This window comes from Cenococcum geophilum, assembly GCF_001692895.1.
Source record: "Cenococcum geophilum 1.58 unplaced genomic scaffold K441scaffold_65, whole genome shotgun sequence".
In the NCBI taxonomy this organism is placed as follows: Eukaryota; Fungi; Ascomycota; class Dothideomycetes; order Gloniales; family Gloniaceae; genus Cenococcum; species Cenococcum geophilum.
The window spans coordinates 928,555-946,245 of NW_027137623.1; the positions used below are offsets into that span (position 1 = coordinate 928,555).

General features: G+C 42.3%; 2 protein-coding genes across 2 annotated transcripts; both read left to right on the top strand.

Moving 5' to 3' along the window:
- Nucleotides 1-8,220: 8,220 nt before the first annotated feature.
- K441DRAFT_668854 (uncharacterized protein) lies at nt 8,221-9,857 on the top strand. The gene is made up of 5 exons (XM_067650061.1): nt 8,221-8,291; nt 8,343-8,595; nt 8,683-8,977; nt 9,144-9,437; nt 9,539-9,857. The coding sequence occupies exons 2-5, from the start codon at nt 8,453-8,455 to the stop codon at nt 9,719-9,721; spliced, it is 915 nt and encodes a 304-aa protein (XP_067498204.1). The 5' UTR covers nt 8,221-8,291; nt 8,343-8,452; the 3' UTR covers nt 9,722-9,857.
- A 32-nt stretch (nt 9,858-9,889) lies between these two features.
- K441DRAFT_587723 (uncharacterized protein) lies at nt 9,890-13,529 on the top strand (the record flags this gene model as incomplete). The annotated part of the gene is made up of 3 exons (XM_067644683.1): nt 9,890-11,437; nt 11,497-11,930; nt 13,061-13,529. 3 exons carry the CDS (start codon nt 9,890-9,892, stop codon nt 13,527-13,529), a joined length of 2,451 nt encoding a protein of 816 aa, XP_067498205.1.
- Between the last annotated feature and the right edge of the window lie 4,162 nt (nt 13,530-17,691).

Below are 17,691 nucleotides of genomic sequence, written 5' to 3' on the forward strand. Positions count from 1 at the left end.
GCTAACTAAATACTTCCTGCCATTAACATGCTTGCTCTAGTTTAGAAGCTAACTATAAGAACTATATATCTATTACCTAACATTATACTTAACTAAGGAAAAAATAAAGGAAAGTAATATATTACTATTAAAGAAAGTTAAAGTTTAGAGGTGAGCCTAAGTAAGTAGTTTTTAATGCCTTATATCCGTAAGGCTATTCTAGCGTTGTACGCTTCTTAATTGGCGACGTACCAGTAGAGGTATGTATAGAGGAGGCTCGCGGTATATTCGGTTAGATAATTAGAAGAGGAATTCTTAAGAGTCTTCGCTTATTAATGTTGGCTTTTATACTCTCTATATCTTATACGCTTAGGTATAAACGTCCGGTCTCCTTTATAAATTTAATTATAGCTTTAACTACGCTAATATCTGGCTTCCAGCGCTTAATTAGGCCGTTAATATTCCTGCCTCCTTTTTATTTGTGTAAGTAGCCTCCTAATATATATAATAGATCCCTAAATCAATCTCTATATTACTCTCTTAGTTTAATCCTCTGCTACACCCACCTCCTATAAGAGAAGAGGAAGTGCTGTATTAACTCTATAAGCCCGCAGTCGCATAACGCCGTCTCTAATGTATTAATTTTATAGAGATATTCCTTTAAAAATAACTTACCGGTCTATAGCTACGCAAAAATAGCAGCTTCTAAGCTAATTAGCTACTAGTATAATTCTACAGCCTTTCTAAGGTGGAGTATTACGTTAATCTTTCTTATAAACTTGCCTATATTAGATCTTCCTAATAAAAGCGGTCCTGTTATTATTTTAGCTCTTTTTAACGCTTACGTTATAAAGTACCATAAAAGGCCGTCTTTTTATAGTAGCTCCTCGCTCTCTAGTCTTATTGCTACTTTAGTAAGCTTATTGACCTTCTTATTTCCTATAAATCCTAAGTGGCCTAAAATCTAGTATAGCGTAATATTATTTAGCCAAAGCTTTTTTAAAATCTCTGTAACTATTTCCTAGCAGGCTTTAGCCCTCCAGCTCTATACTAATAGCAACGCTAATTACAAGTTAGAGAATATTCTTATACTAGATGCAGGTATTAAAAAACCTACTTAGTTAACAGCCGTGCACGTAGGGTCCCACGGCTAGTTGGCTGCTTCGCTAATTACTAGAAGCTCTATAAGGTAAGCGTCGGCCTAATTAGAGCTTACTACCGTTTTCGAAAGCGTTGCTTTAGATGGCGTAGTATACACACTAACTCCTGCCCTATTATTACGCACCGATGCATTAACGTATATGTTAACATATTACCACATTAGGCTTAGCCACCCACGGCGGGCATGTATATAGTTTGACCTCCAGCACCTCATTTACCTAGACATCCTTATATATCTCTGCTGTCCTTTAAAGCGGCGATTAGTGCCGTCTATAAAGCCTCTGTCTTTGAATTATCTAATAAGGATATAATTTGCCTAGTTTATAGATTAATACCTAGAACGCGATAGCCTAGTTACGCAGCCTTTGCTTAAGAGGGAGTAAGCCGGCTTCTACTTCTGCTATTAGTAGGGCGACAAAGCGGAACCCCCTAATAATAGCTTATGCCGTAATCCTCTACGCCTACTAAAGGAGCTATATTAACTCTTATATCGCAAGCAGGTACTATATTAGTAACGCGTAGTCTACTATTAGTAGGACTAAGCTCTTAGCTAGCTGCTTAACGCTCTTAGACTATAGTCCCTTTAATCTACACAACGCTAGCGCCACCTTAGTAGCTTTGCCTGCCTTATCCGCTAGGTATACCTTAAACCGTAGCTCCTTATTAAGGATTACCCTAAGGATTTTAACTTCCTAAGTTAGGGGGATCCCTTTTCCTTTAAATTAGAGCGGTGTGGTAGTATCCCTACCTACTTTTTTATATCTAGTAAGGTAGATAAATAACGTTTTTTTCGCTTTAAATTGGGCTCTACTAGTCCTTTCCTATTTCTTAAGCATCGGTATAATCTCGCCCTAGATAATCTGCGTGTTTTCCTCCGCTATAGGGCCTATAACCTATACCGAGTAGTTGTTAACAAAGGCCATAGAGCTGCTATTTTTAGGTGCGCTTTATATAAGATCCGCGTTAAAGAATAGAAAGAGTATTAGGGCTAGTGCTAATCCCTACGGGAGACCCGCCTACGGGAGCGCTTGTACCTCTAATGTGTATCCATTAACTAGGATATAGGCTTAACGGTTTGTATAAAAGTCCTATACTTATTATATAATCGTCTAAGGTATTTAACGCTGCCGTAATCTCCTAATTTCCGGCTCTATGGCCATATTATTATACGCACCCTTAATATTAAATAATACTAGAGATAGCTGCCTTAAAAACGTATGTATGTATATATATATATTCTATTATAGCCATGCACTATTTAGGGTATAGGCCGTTACAGAGCACTAACTAAATACTTCCTACTATTAACATGCTTACTCTAGTTTAGAAGCCAACTATAAGAACTATATATCTATTACCTAACGCCGTACTTAACTAAGGAAATAAAGAAAAGTAATATGTTACTATTTAGAAGAAAGATGGAGTTTAGAGGTAAGTCTAAGTAGTTTTTAATACCTCATATCCGCAGGGCTATTTTAGCGTCGTGCGCTTCTTAATTGGCGATATACTAATAAAGGCACGTATAGAGGAGGCTCGCGGTATATTTAGTTAGATAATTAGGGGAGGAATTCTTAAGAGTCTTTACTTATTAACGTTGGCTTCTATACTCTCTATATCTTATACACTAAGGTATAAACATCCAGTCTCCTTTGTAAATTTAATTATAGCTTTAACTACGCTAATATCTAGCTTTTAGCGCTTAATTGGGCCGTTAATATTCCTGCCTCCTTCTTATCTGGGTAAGTAGCCTCCTAATATATATAATAGGTCCCTAAATCAATCTCTATACTACTCTCTTAGTTTAATCCTCTACTATACCCACCTCCTATAAGAGAAGAGAAAGTGCTATATTAATTCTATAAGCCCATAGTCGCATAACGCCGTCTTTAATGCATTAATTTTATGGAGATATTCCTTTAGAAATGTCTTGCCGGTCTATAGCTGTATAAGGATGGCCGCTTTAAAGCTAATTAGCTGCTAGTATAATCCTACAGCCTTTCTAAGGTGGAGTGTTATGTTAATCTTCCTTATAAACTTGCCTATATTAGATCTTCCCGCTAAAAGCGGTTTTATTATTATCTTAGCTCTTTTTAAAGCTTACGTTATAAGGTACTATAGGAGGCCGTCTCTCTACGGTGGCTCCTCGCTTTCTAGTCTTATCGCTGCTTTAGTAAGCTTATCGGCCTTCTTATTTCCTATAAACCCTAAGTGGCCTAAAATCCAGTATAGCGTAATATTGCTTAGCCAAAGCTTCTTTAAGATCTCTACGACTATTTCCTAGTAGGCTTTAGCCCTCTAGCTTTATACTAATAGCAACGCTAATTATAAGTTAGAGAATATTCTTATACTAGAGGCAGGTATTAGATAACCTACTTAGTTAATAGCCGTATACATAGGGTCCTACGGTTAGTTAGCTACCTCGCTAATTGCTAGAAGCTCTATAAGGTGGGCGTTGGCCTAATTAGAGCTCGCTACCATTTTTAAAAGCGTTGCTTTAGATGGCGTAGTATATACGCCAACTTCTACCCTACTATTGCGAACTAATGCATTAACGTATATATTAACCTGCCCTAGCTTATAGTCTTTAATAATAGCTTAAGCATATTCTTCGTCCTTGTATATTACTACATTAGGCTTAGCCACCTATAGCGGGCATGTATACGGTTTAACCTCTAGTACCCTATTTACCTAGATATCCTTATATATCTCTGCTATCCTCTAAAGTAGCAATCGGTGCTATTTATATAGCCTCTATCTTCAAATCATCTAATAAGGATATAATTTGCCTAGTTTATGGATTAATACCTAGAACGCGATGGCCTAGTTATATAGCCTTTACTTAAGAGGGAGCAAGCTAGCTTCTACCTTTACTATTAGCAGAGTAACGGTGCGGAACCCCCTAATAATAGCTTATACCATAATCCTCTGCGCCTACTAAAGGAGCTATATTAACTTTTATATCGTAAGCGGGTACCATATCAGCGACATATAGTCCGCTACTAGTAGGACCGAGTTCTTAGCTAGCTGCTTAACGCTCTTAGGCTACAGTCCCTTTAGTCTACGCAACGCTAGCGCTACCTTAATAGCTTTGCCTGCCTTATTTACTAGGTGTGCCTTAAACCACAGCTCCTTATTAAAGATCACCCTAAGGATTTTAATATCCTGTATTGGGGGGATTCCTTTTCCTTTAAATTGGAGCAGCGTGGTAGCATTCCTACCCGCTTCTTTATATCTAGTAAGGTGGATAAATAATATTTTCTTTGCTTTAAATTAAGCTCTACTAGTCCTCTCCTATTTCTTAAGCATCGGTATAATCTCGCCCTAGATAATCTACATGTTTTCCTCCGCCGTAGGGCCTATAACCTATACCGAGTAGTTGTTAATAAAGGCTATAGAGCTGCCATTTCTGGGTGCGTTTTGTATAAGATCCGCGTTAAAGAATAGAAAGAGTATTAGAGCTAGTGCTAATCCCTGCGGAAGATCTACCTATAGGAGCGCCTGTACCTTTAATATATATCCGTTAACTAGGATATAGGCTTAATAGTTTATATAAAAGTCCTATACCTATTATATAATTGTCTAAGGTATCTAATGCTGCTATAATTTCCTAATTTCCAGCTTTATAGCCACATTGTTATACGTACCCTTAATATTAAATAATACTAGGGATAGCGTCTTCTTTTCTCTCTATGCTTTGAATACGTCCTCGCAGAGATATAATAGCGCGTATGTTGTTGACCTTTGCTTCCTAGCTCTAAAGTATATCTTAGGTAGTAGGCTATGTTCTTCTACTAGGTATACTATCCTCTCCGCCACTAGCGATTTAAGTACTTTTCCTAGCGTTAGGAGGAGGGAGATCGGCCTATAGTTATTTGCTACTATATAGTCCCCCCACTTCGGCTTCTACAGCAGCATAATCTTTACTACCTTTTATTCCTATAGTACCTTTCCTATCTTAAGAGATTTAGTAAAGAGAGTGGTAATCTTACCACTTAGTACGGGCTATAGCTCTCGCCATATCTTAGCTAGTAGGCCGTTTCTTTTAGGAGCCTTATCTAGGCTAGCCCTAAATATAGCTGCTTTAACCTTATATTTGGCGATAGGCTTTTACGGTAATTAGTTATAGCTAGCTATAGTATCCTTTTTTTGTTCGCACGGCGGCAGAACTAGAAAGAATGCCTAGAGTAGTTCTCTTATAATATTATGGTTCTCCATAATAACCTCTCCCTATCCTCCAGCCTTTTTAATCGGCGGTATTCTAGCGAATGTAGATATAGCCTACGGATCGAGGTATTTCGACGCTTTCTATATATTATTACTATTACCAAGGAATTTGTTCTAATGGAGCTTCCTATATTACTAAATAGTCCTATAGAAGAGCTTCTTTACTCTTGCTGTAATATCGCGTAGCTCTAAGTCGTCCCTTTCTTACCTTTATATCGCACTATTTCTATTCCTCTAGTATATATATAACTTCCTTAGCGTTATAAGGTCTTTGTTCCACCATCTTTTTATATACGGTAATAACTTAGCCTACTAGCAGTGTACTTTAAGGGCTTTATTAACCTACCTATTAAGGCAGTTAACTATTTCGTCTATATCTTCTATAGGGAATTTTATCTCTTTCTATCGCTCTACGTCTTTTTAAATCTTATTCTAGTTCGTATTCTTAATAAGTAGCCTCTCCTAGCTCTCCTATATATCTATATTAACCTAGAAGCTAGTATAAATGGCTCTATAGTCTAACCCGTACTTATACTCCCAGGTAGCGTACTTTGCTAGTTTACTTACTAGGCCCGGGGTTGTAAGTATAAGGTTAATTATTAATGTTTGCCCCGCGTCGCTCTTAAATATAGATACTCCTATTAGAAGTAGGCTCTAGAGTAACTAGTCCGCTATAAAGTTAATAATTAGCGCGCTTTCTTCCTACGTTAATATAGTACTAATGTAACTTCCTCCCTATAGCGGATTATGCCGATTAAAGTCGCCTATAATTACCACCTCGGTATATAGGTCGCGTAATAGTTTACCCTAAATTAGACTATTAATTATCTCCAGCCTACTAAAGAGCTCCTCTAGGTTCTCTTCCTTAGTTCTCCTTAAATATCTATCTGGGATATATACCGACATAATTATAAGTCTTCTTTAGCTAACGTGCGCCACTACTATTGTAATATCTGCTAAATCTACCTATAGCTATATAGCTGCCAGCTCTCTAAATGCCTAAATATATAACCTAACTAGGGGATACCGTTGCTGCCTACCTATTGGGACAAACCTTATCTACTAGGGGTTTAAGCCAGCTAGCACTACTTCCCCATCTAAGAGAAAGCAGTAAGGCTTTTAGCCTAGAATAAAGTGGAAGTCCGCTAGCGCTTCGTTATTGTATAGCGCATACTGCGCTTTCCTATACTTCTTTATATTCGCCTAGAGGATCCAGAGTTCTCTATTTATAGCGCTGTTATGTAAGAATCCTGTCTATCTCTTTCTTGTATACTAGGCATTTACAGTATAAGGCTTAGTAAGAACCCTAGCAGTTCACGTAGTGTAGATTCACTGTCTTATACCAGAGATAGCCTTCCCGCCTATATATTTTGCACGTATTAGGTCGCGTGTAGTCTCTAGCCCTATATCCAAACCTTTTATATTTATAGCATACTATAGGGGTATGTTGCTCCTTAAATAGTGATATAATAACCGCGCCTCCCCTAAATAATATGTTGTCTGACGTAAGCAGCTTCTCTATATCCTCCTTTATTACTACTTTAATAATTACCAATATGTGCTAGCCGCGTGGCCTTAGTTATCCTAGCCATCTTATTATATATACCTCTACACTATTCTCTACCCTAAAGCGCTCTATAGCTGACTTACTTACTTTTCCGCTATTAATATTTATCGCTAAAGGTACTTTAACCCAGTCCGCCTTAACCGTATACTACTTAGGTCCAATAAGCCTCGCCCTAGGGATATATGGTTTGAGCTATTAAGCAGTTATCTACCTAAACGCAGCTTCTTTGTCTTTTTCCACTAAGAATCTAATAATGCTTACGCTATTACTTATTCGCTATACGCGGAAGTCCTTAAGTATAGCTCCTATAAGCCCCTTAACATCCTTTATACCTTATACAATAATTTACTTTACTACTTTAGTAATAGCTACCCTCTTTATTACCTCTAAACCCGCTTAACTAATATCTATTACTAGCTGCTAATTAGGTTCCTTAGGGTTCCTAGCGCTTATCGTTTATAGTAAGGTTATCTCTAACCCTACCGTGCCTCTACTGGCCGCTATTAATGCCTATAATTATGTTAAAGCTAAGGGAGTATTTAGTTGCGCTCGCAAGGACCGGATAGCCTTTTAGAGTTTAGCGTTTTGCTTTTTAAGGCTTTGCTATTCCGATTTAATGTCTATAAGGTTATTTCTAATGCTCTTAATAATGCTATTCTGGTTTATAATAATATTACTCTGCTATACTATAGTTTCTTTAAGGCTTTCGATAAGTTAATAAAATTCATTATAGTTAATACCTCCTCCTTTATATTCGGGTAAGGTAGAGACTCTTACTATAGGGAATAGAGGTAGTATATGCTGTGTAGCTTATAGTCCGGTTTATGGTGCGGTTGCCTGCTGTTTAAACTATACTAATATTTGGGCTCGTGTCCTTAGCGACTGCTAGGCCTCTTGCACCTTCGCGCTCGGTTTCTTTATACGTTTTGGTGGAGCTACTGGCGGGTCCAGAGGTGGTGTTGCTGATACGCGTTTAGGGGTTAAAGCAGCCATTGGGGCTCCGGGGCTTCGTTCGGTGGGCCGCAGGGGCCGCCTTACAGCGGGAACTAGCTAAACGAAAGACCAGGATTCGATTAAAAGAATGTCCGAGATGAATATCCTCCTCTTTCAAAAGTTTTTCGTGTTCTGCCTCAAAAACAAGGGTGTGGCCTGAGCGGGTTGGCGCCCCTCCCTGCTAGCGCCGGCAAGATCCTAGGATGGAATTCCCGTTATCGCGCAACAGGCAGCAGCGCGCAAGTTGCTAGACGATCATTGACAAGATATCGGGCTCCCGCTGACCTTTATTATGACCACAACGAGAACCACAACAGATTTGTCCTTTGATGAATTTCGCCCGCACGTTTTAGTGTATGTAACTGTCTCCTTGTGAGTTTTGTCGACACAGTCAAAGCGCGCAAGCTTATCATGTGAGGGGCGGAGGGGTTCCCCAGCGTCGCCACTCAAAGCTGCTTTTCCGCACTAGAAACATAACGACACATCTGTCAGATTTCACATACCACAAATGACGTTGGGGTCTTGATAATGTCTCGCCTTATCAAGCTTTTGTCGAAAAAGAAGATTAGCAGCGGATCGAAGCCGGAGCTGAGTGACGGCCCAGAAGCTCAGGCTGAGCGGCTCGGCCTCTTTCTCCTGAAAGATAATACAGCTGCAATAAATAATATAGAGTAGGTTCCTATTAAATAATATTTACCGGCGAGCTGTGCCCTCGTATAGTTTGCGGACTAGAGAACGTACGCCTAACTATGCCGCAGTATCGTAGCGGTCCATGGCCTAGGGGGACACTACCTTGACACTTGGACCGGAGACAACAAGAACCTTTGGCTTCGCGATTCAGTGCCTTCGAAACTCAATGATTCTGGACTGAACAGTCGGGTCTTCTCCTATGGCTACGACTCGAGCACTGCGTTCAGCAAGGCCGTCACCGATATCACCGACGAGGCAGCAATGCTTCTTGACCGAATCAAAGGAGAGCGTAAATCGCAATTAGAGCGTCACAGACCGATTATCCTTATCGCCCACAGCCTAGGCGGTATTCTGGTGAAGAAGGTGTGTGTCTAATCTATTAGCCTCTAGACGCTACATCTATTCTGTCTCACAGTCCCTCTACGTCCGTTAATTCACCCACTATTGAGTAATTCATGTTCACCCAAAACGGCATCCCAAGCAAACTTGCAGGACTGTTAGCTGTTAACTTATCTAATCGGAATATTAGGCCATGATTATTGCACACGAACGATCCAGCGAATATGGAGAATTACTTGGCAGCATCAAGGCTGCGATGTTTCTTGGAACACCGCACCGTGGTTCCGACGCTGCGTATTGGGCTACTTATGCAGCAAATGTCCTGAAGGTCCTCCAATTAGGGCGCGGGACCAACGCTTCATTTGTCTCCGCACTACAGAGAAACTCACCAGAGTTCGCAAATATATCGCAGCAATGGATCGAGCGTGCAGCTCCACTCAAGATCCGGACCTTCTATGAGACTGAACGGTTGCTTGGTGAGCTTGTATGTCTCACGACCCCATTATCTTGGGTCCTTCATAGCATGCGAAGTCGCTTTTACTATTTAAGGATTAAGCGGAACACGATGCTGACCTCACATGGCAGATTGTAGATAAAGACTCCGCAAGACTGGGGATTGTGAACGAGATCGCCATCGGTGTCGCTGGCGCAAACCATAGAAGTATCTGCAAATTCAGCGATTTCAATAGCCAGAAGTACAAAATCGTCTGGAATGCCACCGAAGAGCTCGCGCAGTACGCCCTAAGACCGTCGAGCACCTGTGAGTAGTTTCAATCCACTGCCTCAGACGCGTTCAGCGTTTCTTTGTATAGCATAGTGCCCCGCTTCTCGCTAGAAATAGTATCAGCTTAGCTGGGGTGCCACGCTAGTTAGGAAATTAAAATCTCACAAGAGATCAACCAGACTTCTGTTGTGTTGCTTTATAGCTGACTTGCCATGCGTGACGTAGCTACAACTGGCGATTATGACAGTCAATGCTTGTCTGCCTGGCGTCTGACCGATCCACGGGAAGACAAGGACAGAATCTTGACCAGCAAGAACCCCTTACTTGAAGGTTCGTGTATATGGATCCTCAACGATCGAGCCTTCACGGAGTGGTGGAACAATGATAAGTGCAGTATTCTATGGATACACGGCGACCCAGGCAAGGGCAAGACGATGATGATGATGGCTCTTATCGACGAGATACAGCAACGACTGTACTTAAAACCTAGCTCGGGCGTACTGTCGTACTTCTTCTGCCAAAATACGATTCAGGAACTAAATAACGCCGCTTCAATCATCCGAGGTCTCACCTACCTTTTAGCCAAACAAAACCCGGCGTTAACCCGTTATCTACGAAAGAGATATAACGAAACCGACAGCCGCCCGTTCGAGGGGTTAAATGCACTCCACGGCCTTTGGACAATGCTTTTAGAGATATTGCACGATCCAAGTCTTCCGAGAGTCTACTTGTTGGTTGATGCACTTGACGAGTGCGATTCCCAGTCACTTGAGATCTTTCTAACAAAACTCAGCCAATCCAGGTTGCCAAATAAAGTCAAGTGGGTGGTAACTAGCCGGAATGAGACAAAAATCATTGAATATCTCTATCGCAGCCACCTTAGCCATGACACGAGCCTAGAGTTAAACTCATCGCATGTCTCAGAAGCAGTCAAATCTTTCATTAATTTCAAGGTTCACGAACTAGCGGTTCGAAAGACGTATAACAGTGAGCTCCAGATATCCGTTAGGGAGTATCTTACCGAACATGCAGACGGTACCTTTCTGTGGGTGGCTTTGGTTTGTAAAGAACTAGAAAAAGTAATGGCAGGTAGGACTAAAGCTATCCTTGGGACTTTCCCAGCGGGACTGGAGCCTTTTTATGAGCGCATGATGGGGCAGGTCGAACACGAAAGGGACTTAGTAGAGATTAGGCTTTGCAAACAGATTCTTTGCACGGTCACGCTCGCCTGCCGTCCTCTGGGCTTAAACGAAATGGGAATTATTGCCGACCTTCCAAAGGACGTGTTGAACGACTTGCAATATCTGCAAGAGTTGGTTGGCTCTTGTGGTTCTTTCTTGACGCTTCGCGAGCAAACAGTCTACCTAGTCCATCAGTCAGCGAAGGACTACTTCAGTACCGGCAAGGGCTCAAACATCTTTCCATTTGGACAGATTAAGGCGCATGACCAACTGGCTCACCAGTCACTACGGCTCATGTTAGCCACCCTCAAGCGAGACATCTGTGGCATACGAGCTCCAGGCACTCTCGCGACTGCTATCGACAGCAGTAGAGTTCAGCAATGTCTCCCTCCAGAAGTTCAATACGCATGCATATACTGGGTCCAGCATCTTCAAAGAAGTGGTACTCAACTCTATGACGATGACCAAGTACATCAGTTTCTGCGGGAGAATTTACTTCACTGGCTTGAGGCCCTTAGCTGGATAGGAAAGACTTCAGAAGGGATTCTTACGATATTGTCCTTGGAGGCTCAAATCCAAGTAAGTCTAAGACTCTTTGGAGTATACTAGGCGATTTTAACTAATCTATAATTGCCTAGGCCGATAAAAGTCCTAATTTGTATGCGTTTGTCCATGATGCGAAGCGATTCGTCCTATATAATCGATTAGTGGTTGAACAGGCCCCCCTCCAGCTATATTGCTCGGCCCTCATCTTCGCCCCAGGGAAGAGTATCGTTCGGAGACAATTTAAGAAGTGTATCCCTACTTGGATCCAAATGAAGCCGAGAGTACAAGCAAATTGGAGCGCGGCGCTACAGACGCTCGAGGGCCATTCGGATCCGGTCACGTCAGTAGCCTTCTCGCCGGACGGCAAGCTGGTAGCGTCAGGCTCGGGCGATAGGACAGTCAGGCTCTGGGACGCCGCCACGGGAGCGGCGCTGCAGACGCTCAAGGGCCATTCGGATTGGGCCACGTCGGTAGCCTTCTCGCCGGACGGCAAGCTGGTAGCGTCAGGCTCGGACGACACAAGTCAGTCAGGCTCTGGGACGCCGCCACAGGAGCGGCGCTGCAGACGCTCAAGGCCATTCGGATCCGGTCACGTCGGTAGCCTTCTCGCCGGACGGCAAGCTGGTAGCGTCAGGCTCGGACGACATGACAAGCAGGGCTCTGGGACGCCGTCACGGGAGCGGCGCTGCAGACGCTTAAGGGCCATTCGGATCGGGCCACGTCGGTAGCCTTCTCGCCGGACGGCAAGCTGGTAGCGTCAGGCTCGGGCGACAGGACAGTCAGGCTCTGGGACGCCGCCACAGGAGCGGCGCTGCAGAACGCTCAAGGGCATTCGGGTTGGTCACGTCGGTAGCCTTCTCGCCGGACGGCAAGCTGGTAGCGTCAGGCTCGGGCGACAAGACAGTCAGGCTCTGGGACCGCCGTCACGGGAGCGGCGCTGCAGACGCTCGAGGGCCATTCGGGTCAGGTCACGTCGGTAGCCTTCTCGCCGGACAGCAAGCTGGTAGCGTCAGGCTCGTGGGACATGACATCAGGCTTCGGGACGCCGCCGCGGGGCGGCGCTGCAGACACTCGAGGGCCATTCGGGTCCGGTCACGTTCAGTAGCCTTCTCGCCGGACGGCAAGCTGGTAGCGTCAGGCTCGGGCGACAAGACAGTCAGGCTCTGGGACGCCGCGCGCGAGCGGCGCTGCAGACGCTCAAGGGCCATTCGGGTCGGGTCAGGTCAGTAGCCTTCCTCGCCGGACGGCAAAGCTGGTAGCGGTCAGGCTCGGACGACATGACAGTCAGGCTCTGGGGACGCCGCCGCGGGAAGCGGCGCTGCAGACGCTCGAGGCCATTCGGGTCGGGTCAGGTCAGTGCCTTCTCGCCGGACGGCAAGCTGGTAGCGTCAGGCTCGGGACGACATGACAGTCAGGCTCTGGGACGCCGCCACGGGAGCGGCGCTGCAGACGCTCAAGGGCCATTCGGATTGGGCCACGTCGGTAGCCTTCTCGCCGGACGGCAAGCTGGTAGCGTCAGGCTCGGACGACAAGACAGTCAGGCTCTGGGACGCCGCCGCGGGAGCGGCGCTGCAGACGCTCGAGGGCCATTCGGTCCAGGTCAGGTCGGTAGCCTTCTCGCCGGACGGCAAGCTGGAGCGTCAGGCTCGGCGATAGGACAGTCAGGCTCTGGGACGCCGCCACGGGAGCGGCGCTGCAGACGCTCAAGGGCCATTCGGATTGGGCCACGTCGGTAGCCTTCTCGCCGGACGGCAAGCTGGTAGCGTCAGGCTCGGACGACAGGACAGTCAGGCTCTGGGACGCCGTCACGGGAGCGGCGCTGCAGACGCTTGAGATTGGTGTGGTTATTTACAACCTTTTATTCTCTAATTCAGGTAAATACCTTAAAACGGATAGGGGGGTAGTGGATATAACCTCTCTTAAGGTATCACTAGATTCTTTAGAGCAGTTACGTTCTCTATTTGTATCAAATAATTGGATAAAAGAGGAGGGGGAGAATATTCTTTGGCTTCCTCCTAACTATCGAGCGACTTGTGTGGCTGTTTGGAATGCAATAGTTATATTAGGACACTCATCGGGGGGTATATCATTTCTCCAATTTACAGAAGGGTTGAAGCTTATATAGTATAGTAGAGTAGTGGTATATTAGTAGTAGTAAGAAGGTTATAATGGCCTTGTATATAATATATATTATTTTCTTTATATCTCTATTTCATAGAGGGTCAAGGGGAACGTGTGCTTATATAGACGTCTTATTCCGCTCCTATTCCAGTGCCTTCTACGGGGGTCACACGCTTGTTACTGGAGGTAGGGAATACAAGTTCCTCCCTCGGGCGAGAAATGTGCTGGCGAGCGGGAGGCGAGGATATCCAATATCAACTCTATGCCTAGCATTATGACACAGGCAATATTCTTAGTAGCTCAACTTACGCGCGTCAAGTGGCGGAATTTATTAGTGCCAGAACTCGGATTAAGCGGTGCTACTGCAGCTGCGTTAGCAGGGAGGGTGCCGACCCGCTCTGGCCACCTTTGTGAAGCGTTACTTACGAAAGCCTACTATTAGCGCTATTAACCACGTATATTTTAGATTTAACGCTTTACTAAATGTATAAGGTAGGCACTGAATAGCTTGGGTAGAAAGTTTAAGCAATTGCACTCGAGGGGGAAGGTGGTTTTGCTGGCAACAGTAAGTCCATTAATGCATCGGAAATACTCACCAGGTCGGACCACGCTTGGCGTCGCCTGCAGGTCTCCACAAAAACGGAAATTAACAAATTTTTAAAACACCAAATGCAAGAGCCAACTTTTATACCTTAATGACTTTTAACCACGCATGCTCTTTATAGACTTTTAAGACGTAAAGTGTAGATCTTAATAAGTTGAATCCAATGGTATCATTTTTATAAAAATCGGGCCGTTATAAAAAAGTTACCGCGTATTAAAGCTTAGGCGTTCCATGGCTTCGTTACCTACCTCTTTTCCCCCCTATCTCTTAACTTATAAAGACACCTTAATTTTTAAGAAATATTTTTCTTATAAAATTATTTTATATATAAAATATAAATAAAGTTATATTTTAATAAAAATGCGTATAAATAAGAACAGGGGAGGTATATAGACGTAGAGAGCCATAGATGTCACAGGACGAGGGCAGTGGCTATAAGACGTATATATTTAAGGAGTCTACAAGACGTTACGCGATTAATTATAAGGGTTAAGGGCGTAAGGAGGTGATATACCTACGCGTAGCTGACATAAGCTGTACGTAAGGTATACGCGAAAGCACGGGGCTCTCCTATAGAGGCCCCTGCGGTAGGGTTCCGTAACACTACCCCCCCTCCTATAGAGGCGGAGCTCCGGCGACGCTATAGTTACTATATATATATAAAAGGGACACTTAGGGTATAAAAAAGAAGAAAGAGGGGTATCGCTAAAGGCTTAAAACAATGTTATATAATAAGGCTTGGCATCTAAGAATCCAACTAATTAGACAACTTTAACCGCCGGTCGAAGTTCCTAGATATCTTAACAATATTCCGGTTACGTAATCGCACTTTACCGCAATCTAACAGTAATCTAACGGTAATTTGCCCCTACGTGGTAATATATAACAGTTTAACTCTATAAGGGCTCCTATAGAGGATTAGGTATAAAATCTCTACTTAGGCCCGGTTTCTATAGGTTCGCGTAATAAAAGTCGCTAATTAGATCCTTTATATTTTTAAAGTCTTCCTATAGTTACCATTCTAGCTAATCTATATCAAATCCTATATATATAGCTCTGTAGTAGAGCCGTCGTCCTCTGCCTTTGCTAAAGTATTTAAAGTTAATAATTCGTTTAATAGTCCACTCCTCGTAGTTCTTATCTTCGTTCTCGTCTCAGATTAGTACTAATAGGGGTTTAGGCTATGTCTACCCTAATAAGGGGTTAGGCTAGTAAAGGTATAGTAGCTATAGGTAAAATATAGGCTATATCCTACGGGTGGCTAGGGTAGGCAGAAGCTCTAGCTCGTATACGGCTCCCCTATTAATAACTCGTTTAATTAGGTAAAGGCCAAGGTTCTTATAATTAAGTAACTTTATAGGCTTCTGCGTAAAGATATTATATATATCTAGCTATACCTAGTCGCTAACACGCATCTCTAGTAGTAGCGTTCTATAACAGTCGGCGAAATAAGCCTACTTTACTTAAGCCTAGGCCATTTCTCCCTTATAGTAGTTGAGTAGATTTTTTATACAGTCTGCATATTAGTCGGCAAGTAGCATCTTAAGGCATTTTCTATATAGCAGTTTCTTATTAATAGGTTCTGGTGGTTCTATACCAGATTGGGGGTAATATCCCTTATTTATAAAGAACGGGGTTAGTCCTATAGTAGTTAAGACGTAGTTATTCGCTATAAATTTACCTAGTAGGAGGTAATCTACCTAGTTATCTTAACTATAGGCAACTACCTATCATAGGTACGCTTTTATGCTAGCATTAGCGTTTTCTGGTTACCTAGCAGTTTTATAATAGAAGGATATAGACATCTTAACAGAGATACTAAGGCGTTAATAGATTTGTCTCTATATATCAGAGCCGAACTATATACCTTAGTCGGACGTAATCAAGTTAGGTAACCCATATAATCAGTAAATTTCGCGAAGAAAGGCGTCAGTAACGTTGCTAACGGCTATACCTTCAGTTAGGACGTAGTGGCGCTCTTTTATAAGTCGGTATATTATTATAAGGATGTTCTTATAGGTATAGCTATATCGCTTATAGGGTAGTAGGTTAACAACGAAATCTATAGCGATATCTGCCCATCGTTATATAGATACTAGTAGAGAGTATAGTAGTCCTTAATACTTTATATTAAAGGCCTTAGCGCGCTTACAACCATAGCAGGCGCCTATAAAGCGTTTAACTAAGTCTATTATTTTAGGCCAGAAGTAGTATTGGCTAAAAAGCTTATAGGTTCCTCTTCTACCTAAATAGCCGCTTAATCGGAGGTCGTAGGCTATTTAGATTAATTACCGTTATAGATTTTCTAAGTTAGGGATAAATAGACGGCCTCTATAATAGAGTTTATTTTCTTTTACTTTTAAGGCTGCCATATTAATCTGGCCTAAGCTTTAGAGTTTAGTTAGCAGCATACGGGCACTAGCAGTCTTTACGGCAATAAGTTAATATAGTAATAGGTTAATAGAGGTGTTATATACCGTAGTAATAAGCTTATTAATTTCGGGAGGTAATTTTAGTTCTATAGTATAGAGCTAAGGTACAGTTAGCTCTATCGTAGGTAGCATACCTAGGGCCAAATTCCGTGCTTTTAGGATTATCTATTATTAGAACTAGTTACAGGGGTTATCTTTAGACTAAGGAAGGTCTTATAAACGGCGTATTAGGCTATTAGGCTTAGTACCTTATACTTCTAGCCTATATATAATTTTAAAGTTAAAACTAAAGAGGAACTCGTTCTAGCGTACTTAGCGTTAGTTTAGCTATTTTATAGTTATAAAGTACTTAAGGTTACGATAATCCGTAAGGACTTTAGTTAGCTAGTCAGGTTCTACTAAGGAGAGTTCCGGTTAGAATTCCTTAAACACTTATACAATTATAAGAAGTTCCTTATTATAAATCTTATAGTTATATTCTTATAGTATAAGCTTAGACAAGTAGAATATAACTAGGTAAAGAAGACCATCATCACCCATTTAGAAGAGGACGCCTACATTAATATAGTCTAAAGAGTCAGTCTTAAAATAGAGTTATCGTCCTAGTATAAAGTAAGCTAGGATAGGTACTTTAGTAAAAGCATCTTTAAGGTCTTAGAACGCCTTCTTGCATTTAAGCGTCTAGATAAAATATAAATATATTTTTCTTCCTTTTACGGAAAAGCCCTTTATTTATATTATTACTATAAGTAGTGCTATAACACCCAAGAAGTTATATATAAATTTTTAATAAAAGTTAATAAAACCGAGGAAAGCTTATACGTCTTTAATACAGTTAGGGGTTTACTATTTAGTAATTATATGTACCTTCTCAAGGTCTATACGGACACCCTTAATAATAACAATTAGTCTAAGGTATTTTACTTCTATAACTAAGAATTCGCACTTCTTTAAATTAATATAAAGTCCTACATCCCTAAGGCGCTGTAGGACCTTTTAAACGTGCTTAGTATNCTTAGAANGGTCGTNNNTNTAAATAAGTATATCGTCTAGGTACGCAGAGTAGAAGTTATTAAGGTAGTCCTATAAGGCGTTATTAATATAGCTTTAAAAGCTGCCTAGGCCGTTAT

Bases quoted from the DNA above. Each gene is read 5' to 3' on its own strand.
- K441DRAFT_668854 (XM_067650061.1), top strand. From the start codon at position 8,453: ATGTCTCGCCTTATCAAGCTTTTGTCGAAAAAGAAGATTAGCAGCGGA. The intron at 8,596-8,682 runs GTAGGTTCCTAT...ACTATGCCGCAG, and splicing joins GCTGCAATAAATAATATAGA to TATCGTAGCGGTCCATGGCC. The intron at 8,978-9,143 runs GTGTGTGTCTAA...TCGGAATATTAG, and splicing joins GCGGTATTCTGGTGAAGAAG to GCCATGATTATTGCACACGA.